The sequence below is a fragment of the Ammospiza caudacuta genome, chromosome 16 (genome assembly GCF_027887145.1).
Source record: "Ammospiza caudacuta isolate bAmmCau1 chromosome 16, bAmmCau1.pri, whole genome shotgun sequence".
Lineage (NCBI taxonomy): Eukaryota > Metazoa > Chordata > Aves > Passeriformes > Passerellidae > Ammospiza > Ammospiza caudacuta.
In genome coordinates, this window is record NC_080608.1 from 9,727,292 (window position 1) to 9,746,714 (window position 19,423).

The following is a 19,423-nucleotide window of genomic DNA, read 5'->3' on the forward strand; positions in this document are numbered from 1 at the left end:
ATGACTAACAGACACAGAGTTTCTGATGGAGCAAACCCAGGGTTAGTGAGCACTGCAAACAGCAATCCTCAAAAATACCTGGATTTCCAGTTGTGGCCATGCACACCCCAACCCACTGAAGGGAACAAACTGAACAACAAATCCCAGCATGAGTGCCAGACCCACAGAATGCCCTGGCATGGCCTTGGTGCAGTCAGGGCTTTCAGTGAGCTCTCCATCCTCCTGGATCTCAAGCCCAAACCCAGCCCTAATCATCTCTCTTTTTCCCAAAGGTGCTGAAACAACCAGGAATAAGTGAAGTCTTCAGATGCTGGGCACATCTGGATTTCAGTGCTTCAATTTTAAAAACTGGCTTTGGAGGAAAAATACCCCAAATGTGACTGGAGCTTCATTTAACATAAGGGAAGAGTGTTTGGAGAGTGCAAGGGCCCTCTGCCTGGGCTTGTATAAAACCTGTTAAATGACGTCAGGGTGCACAGGGGCCCTTTACCCCTGAACAGGCACAGCTCCCTAGCTCTGGATCCCACTGGGATGGTGAATCCCGGGGATGGTGACTTTTTATTCACATTTATTTCTACTCTCTGGAAATATGGGCCCAGAAGGGACCCAGCTCTGTTGGTGAATTAGCTCAGAGAGCATTTGTGTTGCTGTAACACTGCCTTCACTTCCCCCTCAGGTCCCAGGGGTGACCAGTGCAGACCCCCAGCCCCAACAATAACTTTACCATGGATCCCCAGGTTTGCTCCCACAGCCCTGATAAAACTTTGTGGATGTGGAACCAGCACTTCCACCACATGGATGTGCTCAGGAAAGGTCCCCATGTGTGTGACTGTGTGGCGTGGCCTTGTGCCTTGATTTAAGGAGCCTGTGGGAGCTGAGGCACAGCAGGGCCTGCTGAGAGCACCAAGCAACCATCACTTCTTAATAAACTTTTCTGGCCATTGCTGACCTCGACCAAATATGAACAAGTGAAAAGCAAGTGGTGAAAGGCTCTGTGTTACATTACTAATCCCATAGTAGTGCTCTCACTGAAAAGGCCAGGCAGGGCTCCCTGCTATTGTGTCCTCTCTCTGCAGCTGCTTGGGTGAGCCTGTGCCTTTATTAAAATAAAATCTGATGGACTGGTTTGGAAAGGGTGCACCCAGGGGAAGGATGGGGTGTGTGGGCAGATCTCCAGTGCAGGCTTGGTGCTCCTGCAGTGCCAGGGAGCAATTTACAGAGGATTTGCAGTTGTCTGCTGTCCTCTTTGGAGGCTCTGGGATGGGTTCACACACCTGTGAGGACACAGCAAGGACCTGTGGGGTCTGTGTGTCCTGCTCCTGTACCCCAGCATTCAACAAGGCTCCTGCTGCCCCTGCAAGTGTTCAGGCTCCTGGGAAGATGAATTGGTGACTGGGGAGCAGTCATGGCTGGCTGATGTGGTCAGCAGCTTCATTTTCAATCTCAGAGCACAAATGTATGGTCTGTGTGTGAGGGAGCCTGGGCTGAAGGGTCTCCTGCTGCTTCACAGCCTGAAATCTGCTGGGGAAACAAAGCCCAACCTTAACATTGCTGCCAAATCTCGGTGGAGGAAGGACCTACATATACATACGTATATAATATTTATTTAACTGTTTTAGCAGAGATGTTTCAGTCTGAGGGAACGTGGCTGATGTTTTGTGTGTGGTTGTTACCTTCTGATGCAGTATTTCCCTTTACAACTGCAGATGAGGGACAGCAAGGGATTCTCCTCGTGTTCCTGGAAAATCAACAACCCTGTCTGGACATGCAGGCTTACAGGCTTGGGAAAACCAGCTCAGAGTCAGTTTTTTCTCTTTAGGTTTTTAATTCTTGTTTCTGAGTGTTGTTTTATTCAAAGGATTTTAGGTTAAAGGAAATAAAAGCATTGAAACGAGCAACTTTTTTGTTGTTTGTTTCTTTTTAATTGGTTTGTGATTTTCTTTTTAGTTTTGGGCATTGTTGGTTTGGTTTTTTCTTTTTGTCTTCCACTCTGGCAAGTGGAAAAAAAATTGCAATTGATTTCCTCTGCGCTTAGTTTCTATTGATGCTGTTTTTTTGGTCTGTAAATGAACCCAGAGCTAAGTAATTTGTACATGCTCTGTCCTGTGAGGTCTGAGTCAGTGACTCCTGAGCTGTGCACACCATTCGCAGTGGATTGAACCCCCTCTTGTGCAACCATATCAATATTTTCCTAGGAAAAATATTGCCCAGTAGTCACTAAATAAAATGAAACATTTTTTGAAGTCTTCCAGCATGTTGAAATCAAATCTTCTCAAGGAAAAACTACTGGTTTTGTTAAAATGTTCTTTCTCAAGAAAGGAGAGGGGTGGCTTGGCTCAATCACAGGTCTGGGTTTGCCCAGAGATTGGGCTCAGATGCTCAGCCAGAAACAGCTCCCTGTGGTTGATATCCCCAGAGATTCAATTTCTTTAATACCCTGGGATTTTTCTCAAGAATTTTACTCATAGATATGTGAAACTTGATCTTCGTTCTTTTGCAGAATAGGAAACTACTTTGAAATCCTGTTTCTCCTCCAGCTCTGCCAGGTGCTTATCTCAGTAATTTAGGCTATATATATATAAAAAAATTATAATATATATAAATTTTATATATATATAAATATATATATATATATAGTATGTTTATTTTTTTTCCTATTTTGTCTGTCTGAACTAAAGGAAGCCCTTGAGCTGAGGCCAGGCATTGCCCTGGCTCTGCAGGACAGGGCTGCTGTCACTGAGTCTGTGCTGATCCCAGGAGCAGCCCCGTGTGCAGCTGCCCCAGCACAGCTGGGAGCAGGCAGGAAGGCCAGCAGGGCTGTGCAGGGAGCACCAGGAGCTTTTCATGTGTTTAAACTCTTGCTGGCTGTGCCATCCCAAGCTGTTACCTTCCTTTTATCCTTTGGGGAGGATGTAGTGTTTGCACTTGGGTGCAAAGTGGTTCCCTGTGGGCGAGGGCAGAAACTGGGCAGGAAGAGGAGGTGGTGGCTCACAGGTTTTTATTGCCTGACTTTTGTTCTATGACCGTCCCTAATCTAACCCAGATCTCGTCCAAATCACTTTTTATGTGGTTTTCTATGAACTGAAGTTGTTGATTTATGTTTACTTAACACAACACTAGACCAGTGGTTACAGACAAATGGCATTACCCTTCTTGATGTCACAGCATTCCTCAGTGTTTGGCTAAAGTCCAAAACCTAAAATGAGAAAGGAAAGTAAATTGTGCTGGAATGATGTTTTCTAATTCCAGTGTCATCAAGATGTTCTATCTCTAATCAGCTTCTCTGATCTACTATTTCCCCCGCCAAACCAATTCAGCTTCCAAGTGATTGAAAGTGGCAGGAGTTCCCTGATGGCTTAAGGAAATTTACACACAGCCGTAAAATTTTTTTACATTTTTTTTATTACTTTTTTTCATTTGTCTTAGAAAGAAATATGAAATCTGCATGCAACTTCCTAAATATTTCAAACATTTAAATAGCATATGATAATTTAGCAGTACAGTACATTATACAGTGAGATAATATAGGGAGACTTCCTATAGTGTATTTACAAATGAAAAGGTAGTTTTGTTATATTAAAAAGAGGAATGCACTGCTTAACATTGAAGTATTACATTCAAAATAATGAATATGTTGTATTGTGACTAAAACATACATACGTATTTATAGGTTTGCCCTATCATATTTTTCATAAAAAGGTACCTTTTAAAGGCTTTTTTTGTTGTTGCTACAAATCTAGGAAAACATACACAATAGTCTTGAAGCTTAAGATGTCTCAGTACTGAAGCCACAAACTTTCTTTAAGTGCTTCAGGTGGAAAAAAAAAATACACATTTTCTTAGTAATAAAAATGAGTTAGAAATGCTTTCTAATGCAGGAGAGCTTAGGTGGGAGATGCAGGAAGCTTTGCCTTGCAGCAGGACCTCGAGTCCATTAAAGAAGAGGTACACGAGTGATGCTCACGCTCACTTGACGAGGTGCTGAGGGACCTCACTCCTGCAGGTGCAGCCACAGCGTTTTAGTGGCATCTTCCCCAGCAAACTCGTCTTTGGTCCCTGCTCTGCCTGGCTGAGGTGGAGGCTGCAAACAGGAGCAGCAGCCCCAGCCCACTGCCAGGGGTGAGGGCCATGGCTGTACAACACGTCACAAACAGTTCTGTTTGCCTGGTGAGCTTATAAAGCTCGATTGCCATCATAGTGAAGTATGAATGAATCATAATTAAAACAAAAAAACTCCCAAAAGAACTTCTTTAAAACGAAAAGCAGGTGTTTTCCTAATTTCAGTACGGAGCAGACGGGTATGAAATCAGAAGTGCAACAGATGCTTGTGAAATCTGGAAGCCTTTTGCACACGGCTATAAAATGTAAAAACTGACCCTTGGTAAAAAGTGCTTTATAATAATATAGAATTTGTGTCTTATGTCTGCGAGAGAGAAATAATCTTCTGTAGAGATCAGTCCTATGCCAGCCGAGGGAGTCCACTCCATTCCTTGTACCACTTCCTCTTATTCTTCATAAACCCTAAACAAAAGAAGAGGTTTTTAAACTAGGGATTTAAAAATTCCATTTCAAATAGCAATAATACAAAAATAACAACACAAAAATAGTAAAACTCCAAACCCCAGATTTTTAGCCTGTACCTGAGTAATTTGGAAAGTAATTTATTGATTTCAGCAGTCACCAGATTGCTACCTATATCCATAAAGCATCTAGGAGGAGTGTTGGACTTCAACACTGTCACATCTTAGAGGCATGTGGGGATTGACAAACTGCACACAGTTATCTGGGTAAATAACATGAAGAAATCCACATCTACTAACTCACTTTAAATGCTCACTTTAAATCCCTATCTCATATAAAAATGTTGAAGCCTACAATGAGCTGAATATAGACAATATGTTTGCAATATCTGTTTGCAATAATATTACTCTATTTAATTTTTCTAGATTATTTCCTGACAGCACAACTTGATGGGCTCGTCTGTCTGTGTGTTCCCTGAAGGTACAAGCCTGGGGCTGAGCATCCTTCATCATCATGATGGCCTCATGCTAAAAGAAAAAAAGAAAGAAGCAGGGGAAGAGTGTAAATATGTGGTTATGCAACAGCCAGGGCTTCCCCACGTGCTCTGTTTGTGAAGCAGATGCAGGGAGCTGGCAGGAATCCAGGGAGATGCCCAGGGGCTGGCTGTGCCCTGGCATGGCCTGAGGCACACCAGGCACCTTGGGGCTGCAGGGAGAGGAGCCTGCTGCTCGCTGGCCTTACTTGAGCTCAGTTTTGGGGAGCAAATTCCCCACCAAACGAGGAGGATGAGGGTTTGATGGATTTGTACTGTGCATGGAGGCTCTTTCTTGGCCGTGGCTGGACACGGCAGGAGTTGTGCTGCTCCCCTAATTACAAATGGGGACAGACATCACCACTGGCCATCAGGAATTCATCTCTTACTCTCTATCTTCTGCCTATGACTTATTAAAAAAACCCAACCCTCTTTACAAAGGAGAAGCTGTCAGATTTTTATCAGAAAATTATCATTTTTCTGGGAATGACACACTAGTTAAAATTGGCAAATACCTGCGTCATCAAGTATTGATGAGGCTGAGGTGGTGTGATTGAAGTGTGGGACAGGGCTCCCCCTTTCCACCTCTCCTGGCTGCTTTTCTCGTGACTGTGTGAAAGTAGTTTAGCTTTTCATCTTGGATTTTTCCCCGTAGAAGGGAGGTGAGTGCATGTAAATAACTGAGAACGTCAGCTGATGAATATTTTAACCAAAAATAATTACTATTTATAGTCAGAACAGCCTAATGCCAAAATAGAAGCAAGAATTGCTTGTGGCAGGAAATAATTAATATCAAGAACACCCATTTAAAATTGTAATTTTGGTAACAAAATGCATCCTCGGTGCTGGATGCAGCATTTGCCAGAGTGTGCATTTTCCTGTTTTTTCTATTCCTGAACTCTGCTGGTTGCCTGGCTTACCCCCAGAGTGCTCCCCCATGCATCCAGCCAGGACTCACCTGCCTTTCTCCTTCCATACCCGGTACCACTTGAGCAGCCTCACGGTGTTCTGGCGCTTGGGGTTGAGGCAGTGCTGCTGCTCGCCCCTCACCCGTGTCCACAGGGTCACACTGCAAGGCAAGGGACAGCTCACAGGCATGTGCAATACCCCTGCTCCCACCCCCTGCCAGAATGGGTCAGGGTTTTCCTCTCTCCTTTATGGCACAGAAATCAACTCAGATATTTTGGGTAAGGTCAGAGCAGCTGTTCTCCCTCAGTGCGGAGCATTGAGGTTGTACCAGATGAAAATGTTCCTGCTGGTTTTAATCAGTGGGTTTGCTCTGCCTAAGCATTAGATATCTTCTTCTGAGCATAATTAATTTAATTGGGGCTCATTCAGGCAACCACAAGGACTTTGCATGAGGAGACAGCTCCATTACACTCAACAATACTTCATCCAAGAGAAATGATCAGAACAGCTTCATTGATTTTTTAATATTTTTTTCCTTAATTCTGTAGTATTTTAAATTCTTGCATGAGGAGACAGCTCCGTTACACTCAACAATACTTCATCCAAGAGAAATGATCAGAACTGCTTCATTGATTATTTTAATTTTACTCCTTAACTCTGTAGTATTTTAAATGCTTGCACGTGGCAGAGTGCTCGTGTGCCCAACAGCCAAGCTCTGAGCGCCAGCATCAGCCCTGGGGGCTTCAGTCTCCTCTCATCACCATCTGACCCCCCTCTCCCTGCCAGTTCGGTGTCCCCTGACTGTCAGGACCAAGCATGCTGAGACACAAAACATGGCAAAAATATTTTCATCATTTGAGTTCCCTCCTGGAGGCTCAGTGAGCTGCCACAGCTGAGGTGACGTGAGGGATCTGGGTCCCAACAGGACAGCTTTCCAGAAACATCAACACCACCCCACTTTTGGGGCTCAAAATTGAGCAGTTTTTTGGTTTTCTTATTTAAAAAAAACACCAGATAACATCCAAAACCCAGCCCACAATGCCAATTTGTATTAGAATTAATAATTTTCTGGAAATACCATCTACAACAGGGAAAACCAGTCATTGGTTTAACTAAAACCCTATAGCGGAATGAATTAAATGCTGCTAGAGACATGAGTATAATGATGGAGAAACCCAGAAATACCTGTGCATACTGGAGGGCTTTTATGGTTTGGTTCATAAAGGAAGACAAAATGCCTTGCAGACTTTCCCATCTCACCCTCCTGGTGCCTCACAAATTAAAACATGCTGCCTGCATGAACTGAACTGAGGGTCTCACCACCATTCCAATTTCAAGGTTTTACAAGGTGTTCAAATAGGTTTTTCTATTCAGTTAACCTTCCTCCCTGCTCCTCTTTTCTGCTCCATCTCCAGCTAAGGTCACAAAATGTTAAGGTGTAATTTCCAGGTTGTTTTCTGGGAGGATGAGGACTTTCCCCCGATGCATGGGAAAGCAGTGGAAGAGCCTTTAACAGCTGCAGGTATCAGAAAGGGAAGGGTCAGTGCTGAAAACTATGGACTAACTCTGTTCTAAGGATGCTCTCAGCCAACTCCTAGAGAGCAGTGTGTGCTTCAGAAGGGCAGTTTCCCTGTAGCTTTGAATGATGCGAGTTTTAGGGGATTTGAGGGCAGAGCAGGGTTTCTCCATGCAGCAGCCACCTCAGCTGGGCCATCTGCACTGGCTGATCCAGACCTTGGCTTTCATTTCTCTCTTCTGACAGAGAATGGAGGATATTTCCAGAAAGTGATGGACAAGCTGGACAAGGAGAAGAGCAGGAACACCTCTGAAAAGCTGCAAGCCCTGCATTTGCACCAGAAGCAGTGAAGGACGCTCTGCATTTACCAGTCTGCAGGAAGAGATCCATGGTTTGCCTCTCAGGTGAACTGGTCTTTCCTCAGGCTGAGATGCCTTGCTTTACATCACATGCAGGTTTTCTGCTTTGGCTCTGGAGGATGGACAGCAGAAATCTTCCCAAGGCAGCCCCATGGTCCTCTGCCATTCTCAGACAGTCCCTGGTGGATGCAGGGTTTGGTGGCAGCATGTCTGGGCACCCTGAGATGACCTGGGCCTGCTTTTGGGGATGCTGGTCTGACAAATGTAGGGGAATGTGCCTAAGAGGTGCTGTGGGAGCTTCTGCCTGAGTGAGCAGCTGCTTGGATGGGCTGCAAGAAGAGGTTGAGAGAGGTGGAGAAGGGATGAAGAATCAGAACCCACACATCCAGTAAGATTCAGCAGTGGGATTTGTCCCTTCGCTGCCCAGGGTTGGTGGCTGGAGCCTTCACCCTGGCGTCTGAGTCCCTGTGCCAAAACTCTGCCCAGTATGTCCCTGCCTCCAGGGCTGTGATAAACACCCCAAATCAATCAGTGACCCCAGCACCCTGTGTCCCCACGCATCTCATCTGCAGGGATGGAGGGGCTGCACCTCTGCCTACAAACACCCTGTTTCCAGGACCTCAGGGGTCCTGGCTCTGGTCCTTTCACCCCAGGCTGCTGTGGGACTGCCTTTCCTACCCCTGGACAAAGGCACTGCTGTGAGCCCAGCTCTTCTCAGCCTGACACATCCCCACACCCTGGCATGGGGCAAAACATGGGTGGGGGTGTTTCAGAGCATTGTAGGAGAAGGAGTTAAACTTCCCTCCTATTTTCTGCTGCTTCCCCTCATTCCAGGAAACAGATACACACAATTACTTCTGGATGTACCATGAATCCTGATAGGCTTTGACTAGACTGAGAACTCAGTTTAACTGTCTCTTACCCTGTGGCACAGCTCTGCTGGGGGTTATGGCCAAAACCTCCCTAACTGCACCCCCATACCCACTGCTTCTCATTCCAACATAATTTATATCATGTTTCTGCTATATGAGAACTTTTAAGGAGGGCAGAAGGGGATGCAGCTTTGACAACTTGTTTTGGATGATCACTGCAGCAACAAAAACTCAGCTGCAGGAATTCAGCTCCTCTGTGCCATGTCCAGAGGCTCCCGGATAAATTGGTTCCCAGAATATTAATTTCAGTGCTTTCAGTGCTGAGCTCAGGCTGCATCACGGGGGCTGGCAACGTGGTGATGGCACTGGGTTTGCCCTGCCTGCCCCACAGACACCTCCAGAGATGAGACACTGATGGGACAGTTCTGGGATGAGACATTGATGGGACAGCTGTGCAAACCCTGGACAAGCCTCAGCCTTGAATAGTATGGCTCAACATCTGCCCTGTCAGGCTGGAAAAGCAACTGCTCCTACAGGGCTTTCTTGCTTTCCCAGATTTCTGACTGGAAGTACAATATTGCATTAATGGGATTTATTTCATACCCCCTGGTCACCATCTGCTTTTGGGCAAATAACTGGAGTGGGATGCCAAGAGTTGGTGTCCCTCTGTGACATCACTTTACTATTGAAGGGTCAAAGCAAACAGAGTAAAGCTGATTTAGGCAGGGTTCTCTGCAAGAACTTTTCTGTTCAGGTTACCATCAGCAGGTTTGGGCTTCAAAGACGTGGGTCTGGCATTCCCTGAGCTCAGCACTGCTCACAGGGATGCTGCTCTGGCTCTGCAGGAAGCCTGAGCAAGCTTGAATCTCCATTCCTTCTCCAGAAGCTCCCTGAGGTGCTGAGCCTGGCAGCTCCATGTGGCACTCCATGGTCTCTGCTGAGGTATCTGTGCCAGGTGGATGGGCAGAGCCAGCCCTGTGGGCACTGCAGGGCGCTGGGGGGTGTGCAGCCTGCACAGGTCCCCTTGCTCAGCCACTGGCAAGGCTTCCATGGGGAGCACAACGCTGGATCCAATCACTCCTCAGGGTCCTGGGCTGTGGCTGATCCTGGGACACTTTTCCCCCCTCTTAGGTGGCAGGGGGCTCGGTGCAGTCCTGTTGGGTTATCTGCCCTTCTGGCTCTCACCCAGCTGCATCATGTGCTGGTTGGATGGTGCTTTGTTGGGGGAATCTTATGATATCCAAACAGGACAGGAAAAAAGCCAAACCCACCCGTATTTAAAATGTGAAAACCCCTTCCATTTTTAGCCAGTTATGTAAAAAATCCCTGTACCTGCCTCAGCTTGGTTACCCACTACATCAGCTTGAGATTTTACATCAGCATTGGTCCTGACTTGCAGGGACACTGTGAGGAAAGAATTTTATTATATGCTGAATAACCCCAGCAGGTAAAGGAGATCCCTCTGGTACAATGCAGGCTGGGGTAACTCTTCCTTTCAGAAACCACTACGGACCAAACTCTGCTCAGAATGACCTGAGTAAATAGTTCTGAGTGTTGTATCAGGCAGCTTGGAATTGAATTTTTCCCTATTTTCACTTGAACTAATGATAACCTTTTTATTGCTTCCCATTCTGGAAATACTTATTTGATAAAAAAAATTGTGTCAAAAAATGATACCTGGGATTTTGGTCATAATTGCCCTTTTTTTTTCCTTTTTTTTTTTTAAATCTGATGCAGAAAATTACTATGCCCAGGAATTAGCATGCCAGGGCATGAGGGAAACAAAGAACAAAGAAGGAACTTGCAGATAAGGTGAAGCAGTTCAGCTGACAGGGAAACAGAGAGCAATAAATGAAGGAAAACTTACATAATCATCTCTTCCACGCAAAATGGGTACCTCGGTTTTATTTCCAGCTTCCGTACATTAGAGAATCTTATTTTAGGACCTTTTCTTGAGCATTTGCACTTCACGCCTACAAGAGAAAGCATTTTCTCATGCGCCTGCAAAGCTTCCTGCATACCAAGCGTCCCTTCCCCTCCAGCCTGTGTGCATCCAGGAAAACTTCAGTTTGCTCTTTCAAGCCTTGCTGGGAAAAGATTATTTTTTTAAATGCTGTTGAGCTTAAAAAGAGAGAATTTTTTTCCTTTGGTATATCCCAGGAAAAGGCAGTGACTCTCTGGGAAATATATTTTAGAGCACTACATATGCTCTGGGATTTTCTAAATAGCAGATTTTTTTAAAGTGCACCTGCTGTGATTAAATATAATTGTATTTAACAAAAGGAAATGAAAGAGTCAGAACTCGCTTTAAACTGAGCAAGCAAGTGCATGTCTGGGCTACTTTCTCATTCACTCGTGTCTCACTTGGACTTTGTAGGACTTTGAGTCATTTCTCCTTGCATGGATGCTGTGGTGCAGTCATAGCCAGACAAAAGCTGAGCATTTTTTACCCATCATTTTTGTGCACAGCAGAAAACGCAGACTGTGCCACCACCTCACATCCAGCTCTGCTCTATTTGCCCTGAAAACAGCCCTCAGTTTCACAGGAGGTGCTTGAGCTCTATTCCTGAATAACGAAGAACATGGCACGACCTGCCCCACTGCGAGTTCTTTGCCGTGCGCTGAAGACACAAATGAAGACACAACTTCATCCCTTGTATTTTACCTCTCCTCCACCTTTACATAACTTGCAGCTCCCTTACTCACAGATTCCACACATCACACCTTTCCACCGTGCAGGGCATAGCTCAACCCAAGCCAGGACTATCAAGACACAAACGCAAATTACCGGAGAAGAGATTTACATGGCAATAAGCAGAACAAACCCCTTTACCTTCCGCGCTGGCCAAGCACATCGCGATGAAGAGCAGGAGCAGAGCTGCTGTCAGGAGCTTCATTGTGAGACAGCAGGTACCCGAGGAGACGCCGGGGGGCTGATGTGTGTCTTCGCCGGTCCTCGGTGCCCCCGGTTCCGCTGTCCCGGGGCTGGGTGGGCACGGAGGGCACGGCGGAGCGGCTCCCGGCGGAGCGGCGCTGCCTGCGCTCTGCCGCTGCCTTGCCTTCTCCTCCTTTAAAGCGCTCCCCGCTGCCCTCGCTGCCGGCTCATTAATATGCACAGCAACTCCACGGCTCCCTCCGCTTCCTCAGCCCGCCGGGGAGGGGGGGACCGGCACCCCGGGGGGAACAGCCCCCATCCCCGCCCCGAGCATCCCGCGGGGAGCGCGGGCGGTGGGGCGGCTGCTGCTGCCCCTGCCCAGCCGGGACCTTCCCCATCAGCGCAGGGCCGGCTGCTGGGGAGGGTGATGCGTGCGTTTGTATGAATGGGGCTGGGAGCTGAAAACCATCCGCTTGTGAGCGCTCCAGGGATGCCCGCGCTCCGCGGAAATTCCCATGCACCTTGGAAATAAGATTTGGAGAGCTCTCACCTGGGAAGGGTGTCACCTTTTGCCACAGACTGACTTAAATATTAATTTTTCTAGATTTAGCAGGCTTCTAAATCTAAAGGAAAGTTCAGTGAATCAAATGGGGGAAAATATTCCTAAAAGCTTTGTTAGGTATGTTTAGCATGTGGAAGGTCTCGGGAAATAAGCTCGGTTTATTGTTGCTTTAATGAACACTCGAACGATATTCTGCTCCATGAAGAACAGGGTAGCAACACGCGGGAACTTCATGGAGGTAAATAGATATTCCTCCTCCCTTGCAGAATCTGTTTCTGATTTCAGAAACAGCTAAAAGAGCATCTTCAAATCCAGATTCCAGATTTTTGTCTAAATGAAACGGGTGGAGATCTGAGGATCTGTGAAGGTCTAATCGCCTTCACAGCAGCGTACTCCAAACGCCTCTGCGGCCCCGCGGTTCCCCCAGCCCCGCTGCCCCGCACACCCATCCGCGTTACTGGAGCCGCCCGAAGCCAGCCCCGCTGCCAGCCCGGGCAGCGCTCGGGGAGGGCTCTCCACGCACTCCCAGCTCCACTTGCATTTTAAGTTTGGCACACGGCTCGGTTCCTGCCGGCTCCCTTTGGCAGCGGCCATCCCGCTGCGTTCCCGGCCCGGCTGTTGGCAGGCTGCGAGTACAGCCCTACCACACACAGCCTGCACGTTGCGCGCCGGCAGCTGCGGCGTTCTGGCCCCGGCTCCCATGCGGGACGTGCCGACATGCCGGGAACAGCCCGCCCGCTCTGCCCAGCCCAGCCTTGTCCTGCCCTGCCTTGCTCGCAGAGCCCTGCCCGCCCTGCCCTGCTCGCTCTGCCCTGCCCGTACTTCCTTGCCCGCTCTGCCTTGCTCGAGGAGCCCTGCCCGCTCTGCCCTGCTCGCTCTGCCCTGCCCGCTCTGCCCTGCTCGCTCTGCCCTGCCCGCTCTGCCCTGCCCGCCCTGCCCTGCCCGCCCTGCCCTGCTCGCCCTGCCCTGCTCGCTCTGCCCTGCCCGCTCTGCCCTGCCCTGTCCTGCCTGCTCGCTCTGCCCTGCCCGCTCTGCCCTGCCCTGTCCTGCCTGCCCGCTCTGCCCTGCCCTGTCCTGCCTGCCCGCTCTGCCCTGCCCGCTCTGCCCTGCCCGCTCTGTCCTGCCCTGTCCTGCCCTGCCCGCTCTGCCCTGCCCGCCCTGCCCTGCTCGCTCTGCCCTGCCCGCATTGCCCTTCCCGCCCTGCCCTGCCTGCCTCGCTCGCACTGCCCGCTCTCCCTGCCCGCACTTCTCTGCCTGCCCTGCCCACTCTGCCCGTCCTGCCCGTCCTGCCCTGCCTTTGCTCTCCCCTTGCTCTCCCCTTGCTCTCCCTTTGCTCTCCTTTGCCCTGCCTGTCGTGGGAGAGTGCCGGGGGATGCACATCGGGGACAAGGCTGGGGGCACCGGCTGACGTGGCACGGAGTTTTTGGGGTGAAAGACCTGTTTTGGGGTTGTGAGGCTGCCGCTGGTGCAGTGGAGAGGAGGAGGAAGGGATGATATAGTTTCTGTTGTGCTTTTGGTATTTTTGCTGCACAACTCTAGCCCAGCTCCAGCAGCTCTCATTGCACCCTCCTAGGAATGGTTTGTGGGCTTTGTTATTAAATGCCAACAGGACTCAAGAGAGACGTATGTTTCAGAGTTTGGGATGAAAACAGGCAGCTGAAGGTCTCAGTTCAAACCTTTCAAATAAATTCCCAATTTCTTACACGAAAAAACAACCAAACAAACTCCCCACCAAAAAAACCCAACAAAAAAAGCCACCCCAAAACCCCAAGGAGAGTACAAAAAAGGCTTTTTTTAGAATACTATCATCTGGTAGTGAAGATGCTCATTGGGCACGGGGGAGAATTGGCTGAAAAGCACCCGCGTCCAGAGCTGATATCCTTCCCTGCTGCATCTTAGGGTAATTCCCTCCTTGCAGCTTTCTCTGCACTGTGTGCAGGAACAGCCTCAGGGAGAGCTGTGGAAAGGAAAAATCTTTTTCCCTCCCCCTCTGCTAATAAGAATTTGGGTGCAGCTTTAGCTGACGGCAATTTGAACTTTCCCCAAACCTGGGAACTCGTACAGGCTGGAGAAAAATTAAAGAAAATTCTCGTGCTTTCCACAAGTGAATCCCATTTTCTTGTATGACTCTTCTCATGCTGAAAGAGCCAAGTTTATTAAGTATGGAGTAAGGAAACTGCTGGTTTAGTTCCAAATTTCATGTAGTAATGAATGTATTTGAGGTGTGTGTACACATATGGTGACTCTCACCGTGTGCTCAAGCAGTTCAGTGTCTTTATGCCAGGCACTGTTTTTGACAGTAATTGTTTTTGAGAGCTCAAAGGTGCCTCTTGCTTGGCATGACAGATTTTGGTGGCCATGTACAGCTGTCTCTGACACCTGCTCTGTCTTAAAATGACAATCACAGAAGAAGTTTTAGCAAATTATTTGAGTAAAAAGAAACAGATATAGAATTCACTACAGTCCTGTCCTAAAAGAAACACTGATAATTCAGATATATTTTCTTTATGCAATCATAAGCTGAGTTGCTTAGCATACACTGGGGTGCCTGGGGTATCTCCAGCAGATCTGCTGAGCCCCACAAATGTGTTTTGATGAGCAGCCAGTGCTCCACAGGCTGTGGGGGGCTGGCCAGGTGAGCACAGGGCAAGCGGCTGAAGCATCCCTTTCAGACCTCACAAAGCCACCCAGTCACAGAGTAACTGATCAGGGCTTGGGTTTTGTCCCACACAAAGGAAGGGTTTCAGAGCAGACACAGTCAGCAGGGTCCTGCTGTTGTCCTCAGCTCTGCAGATGGGCCATGCTCAGAGAGCTGTGTGTCCCCAGGGAACATCACTGTACCTGTGCACAGAGCGTGTCACCTGCTCGTCTGGCTAATTACTGGGGCATTGTTGCTGCTGAAAGGACTCTCATTTCATCTCATCCTCTGACCCTTTTAGATCTCTAAACCAGCATAAGGCTCTCTAGCAAGTCAAGGCTGAAGCCTGGCTTTGCCTCTGAGGGTGACCCAGAGGGACCAGAGGTCATTTGTCACCCTGGAAGGGTGATTTGCAAAATGGAGGGCAGGGATGAGTGGTTGTCTCCTCCTAAATAAGAAAGAAGAGTTTCAGCAAAGGGACTACTATTTGAAGCAAAATCCTCACCATTTTTATCCACCTGGAGGCTGAATCATACATTGTTGAGTGCAATGTGTAGCTGAGCTGGAGCAGAATATTTGTGCTCGTAGACATGGGGACAACCCCCAAAAGCACACTGCCCTTGGAAGGGGGAGCAACTGGAATGGGGCAGTTCATTCCCAAAATAAATAGTTGTGGTGGCAAAATGGGAGCTACAGAAGAGCTGTTAAATTTGCCAGGGCAAGGACATTTGTGTCTTTGGGCTCAAACTAGATTGGGTGGGCTCCATGCCCTGACCTGACCTTGTTAAGGCTTTTCCTCCTGCTGTTAATGTATACAACTTCCTAAGCCAGCACACACAGTGTCCTTTAGGTGCTCACCTGCATCCCAGGGACCAGGATATGCATTCTTACAGTCATCCCCATTGTTAGAAATGTTTCAGTATTCAGCTGGCTTTGGATATGCTGGTTATTTCAAGCACAGGGCAATCTATGATTTGGATTAACTGTCCTTCCAAATACCATAGTGTTTCATAGAGGGGAGATGAAGGGGAGAAATCTTTGTAAAATGGCCATGAAACTGAAGGCAAACTGTGAATGGCTCATCTGAGTTTAATGTCTAAGAATATCCCTATCAGCTCGTCAAGGAGAAGATTAAACATTAGAAGTGAAGTGGCAAAATCCCTGCATACCATGTCAGGAATTTGGAGGAGGAATTAAATACTCACTAGACATTTCAGAAATTAAGGTGGAGGTGTACAGATGTGATGCATGTTGTATGCTTTTTTTTTCTGGGTGCTGCACTTCCTTTTTTATGCCTTTTTGGTGTTGTAACCATGCTGTATGAGCCCTCAGCCCTTGCAACAGAGGAAATATAAAACTCGATTCCAAGCTTGAAGTCAGGGGTGAATTGCCTCAGATTTTGGGAGGCTGTTGCAAGCCTGCTCCCACTGTGCTGAACTTAGAGGAGGATGTGTTGCAGCCTGTGGTCAAGCCCATGTTTTCACCTCTAGCTCTAAATGACATTTTTCTTTCCTCAATAGCCTGAACAGTAGTTGTGTCATCCTTGCATGTATTTATCTATCATAAGTTGAAAGGCAAAGCTTTGGATTTCATCTTTGGTCTCTTGAAACATGAAACATATTTCAGGGAAAACAGCTGTGTTCCCTTCTGTGGAGTTTCACAACGGATGAATTCTGCAAAATAAGGCTTGTATTGTTGTTGCAGTCACTGTGTTCTTTTGATATTTTATTTTTATTTCCATAATGAGATTAAATTCTAGACACTAGTTCTTCCCTTGGGAATAGTTTAAGGCAGCTCTCTTCCTAAACCTAAATTATTCACCAAGGAGGATTTTTTGCTGAGATGAGAACAAGGAGGTCGGATCTGGGACTGTTGTCATGGCTTGGAGCTCTTTGAAGCTCTTTGTCATGAATCATTAAAAGAGCTGCAATAAAATGGCAAAAGGGAGAACTGGCTCTTTGTGTGTGTGATTGAGAGTCACCTCCAGATAAGCACAAAAGGATTAATCCCAACTGTGACTTGTTACATTGAGAAAATAGTAAGTTGTGTTTAATTTCCCACTGACTCATTTCCTTGCATGTTACAACTTACCATTGGTTTTTTATGTGCAAGCACAGCTTACACTTTACACAATTTTGTTAATAGGCATTTCAGCTTGACTGGCTCTAGGTATTTATTTTGTGCTTAATCACACAATGAGATGGGTGGCTTTCTGTAGCACCCACCTGGTGCTTGCTGTAATGTAGAGGGAATAATGTGAAGGTAAGAAAGGGAATTTGTTTGATCTGACTGATTCACATTCCTGATAGTGCTGACCTAAGAAGTCTCCATGGTGGTTCTAGGGGATGAGAGATGGTTGGGACAAGGATGGGGATGGCATGGGCCCTGTCCTTGTTTGTGTGTTCTCCCTGTCCCAATTGTTCTTAATTCCTGAGTCAGATGAGAACTGGGGTGAGGACGTGGTGTTAGTGCCCAGGTGTGCAGTTAGAACACCACAGCACTGGATAACACATCAGCAGTTGGAAGGAAAACCCTTCTTTTTGCTCCAGGATTGGAAACACAGTGTGCCATCCTGATTTGCTGATCACACCTCTGTTTGTGTGGGCATAGTTTTGGGTCATCTCTGGGTTCCAGCTTTTCCAATGAAAGGCTTTAGGAGTGGAATAGGGTGGCACTGTATGTAATGAATTACAGGCAATTTCCCTCTGTGCTATTAATGCCATTTCTTTCAAAAGGAGTGTCTTTGTTGCCAAGCCATCCATATTCAAAAGCAGAGGGAACATGGAAAACTGAACCACAAGGTTCAGTGTAAAACAGCACAAGGTGTTTTATTTTTGCAAGACAATAGGACCAAGTGAGATCAACACCTGAAAAGTTTCTAATCCAGTCCCAGGTGAGTGCTTGCTCAGGTGGGGAGTGGTGACAGCAAGATCCACAAATGCTCAGGCATGAGAAAACCCATTCTTGACACTTCTCCTTTCTGCAGCCTTGTTTGAACTGGGCATAATTTCACACATTTCCAGGAATGGCAGGAAAATTCTTCAGCACATCCTCTTCCAGCACTGGGTCTATGGGATGAGAGTCCCTTAGGAGAGTTGGTGAGCAGGACCCTGCTGAGGTGTCCACGTTTCAACGGGCCTTAATATAAAGAAAGTGAGATTGTGGGGGAGAGAGCAGCAATGCTTGGTGTGCATGGGGCCATTTACCATGAGCTACAATGGCAGGAGCAGGGCCTGTGTGCCCTCCTGGCACTCTGGGTGGGAGCTGGAGTGCCTGGAGGGTGATGGCAGAAGTGACAGCAGATCTGGTGGCAGGGACACGTTTGCAGCCTTTTGCAAAGCCCTGCAGCGAGGGTCTTTTCCCTTATCTGTTAGGAGAGCTTTTGAAGCAAAAAGATGAAGACATAAAAGGATTGTTACATACGAAATTGCAGAGGCAGAGCCATGCAGGGTGTCAGATCCAGCTTTCTGCTGCACCTCAGGTCCTGCTTCATAACAGGGGGTGGCATCCAGGCATGGAGCTGCCCTGGGGATCCCACACACTAGGAAATGACAGGGCAGGGGTGACTGCCCCTCCAGGCAGACATGATGATTACCTTGATGTATTCTATGGTTATTCTCTCTGGTGGCTTCTGGCATCTCTTTCCTTTGGAATTGTGGCTTCATCTTTCCAAAGAACCCAACAGCCAAAAGTCTGTGGGTGTGTGGATACAGCACTCGATGGAAGATCTTCTCAGCAGCCTTTGAGGGGTTTGTTTTTGTGCTTGTTCCTGGTGACTGGGAGCTGTTTACATTTGCCCACAGAGTAACCACAGCAACACAACTGCCCAGCACCAAGAATTAAAGCCATTAGCTAAAAAATGATCATAATACAGTGATGAGGTATGGAGGGCAATCACCTCACAGCATCTCCTGTGGTGATGTGCAGGAGGGCCAAAGGAGAGGGGTGCAGGCAAGGATGGCAGTGCCAGCACCAAGCACTGCAACACACTGAGACTGGCTTGGGCACAGAGCCACGACATCTGTGGGTGCCCACAAGACTCTGCAGGGCTTCTCCCACCCCCTCAGTGCTTTCTGGAATGTGCAAAAATCCCTTGCAAGCTTAATGAAGCCCACTCTGCAGCAGACAGGAAGGGTGCTCCCTATCTCTGTTCATTTTCTGCTGAGCTGTGTGTTAGTAATGATGGGAATTTTTCATATGCTGATTTTTTTCCTCCCTTTGGGATAGGAAACATATGTAGTGGCTTTAAAAATAAATAAAATTAATGGCTTAACAATAGAGACTTTGAATATTTGATGAAACATTAGTAGGCTGCAATCAATCAAAAAAAGATCTTTTTCTTCTGAGTAATAAATATGTTAATTATTTTATCTACTCGGATAAAAGCTTAATTACCATAGCACTTGGTAAGTGGGAGTTGTTATGCATAGTGTTCCTAAGAAAATCAGTTCATTCTGCAAATAAACTAGAATTTCTGCAAGCAAACCAAGAGACATCCTACTGCTGCAGACAAGCTGTGCACTTCTCCTGGCAGTGGTATAACCAGTAGGGACTTCATTGCTCTGAACTTCCCTTCAGGCAGGATTTGCCCACTTTTCTCAAGTTTTCCACCTGGTTGCATGCTCAACAGTGAGCATGC

General features: G+C 47.3%; 1 protein-coding gene across 1 annotated transcript; it reads right to left on the minus strand.

Moving 5' to 3' along the window:
• Positions 1-3,432: 3,432 nt before the first annotated feature.
• CXCL14 (C-X-C motif chemokine ligand 14) lies at positions 3,433-11,843 on the minus strand. Its single transcript, XM_058815389.1, has 4 exons — positions 11,543-11,843; positions 10,577-10,682; positions 6,012-6,122; positions 3,433-4,521 (listed from the first exon to the last, which is right to left on the minus strand). The coding sequence occupies exons 1-4, from the start codon at positions 11,604-11,606 to the stop codon at positions 4,506-4,508; spliced, it is 297 nt and encodes a 98-aa protein (XP_058671372.1). The 5' UTR covers positions 11,607-11,843; the 3' UTR covers positions 3,433-4,505.
• Between the last annotated feature and the right edge of the window lie 7,580 nt (positions 11,844-19,423).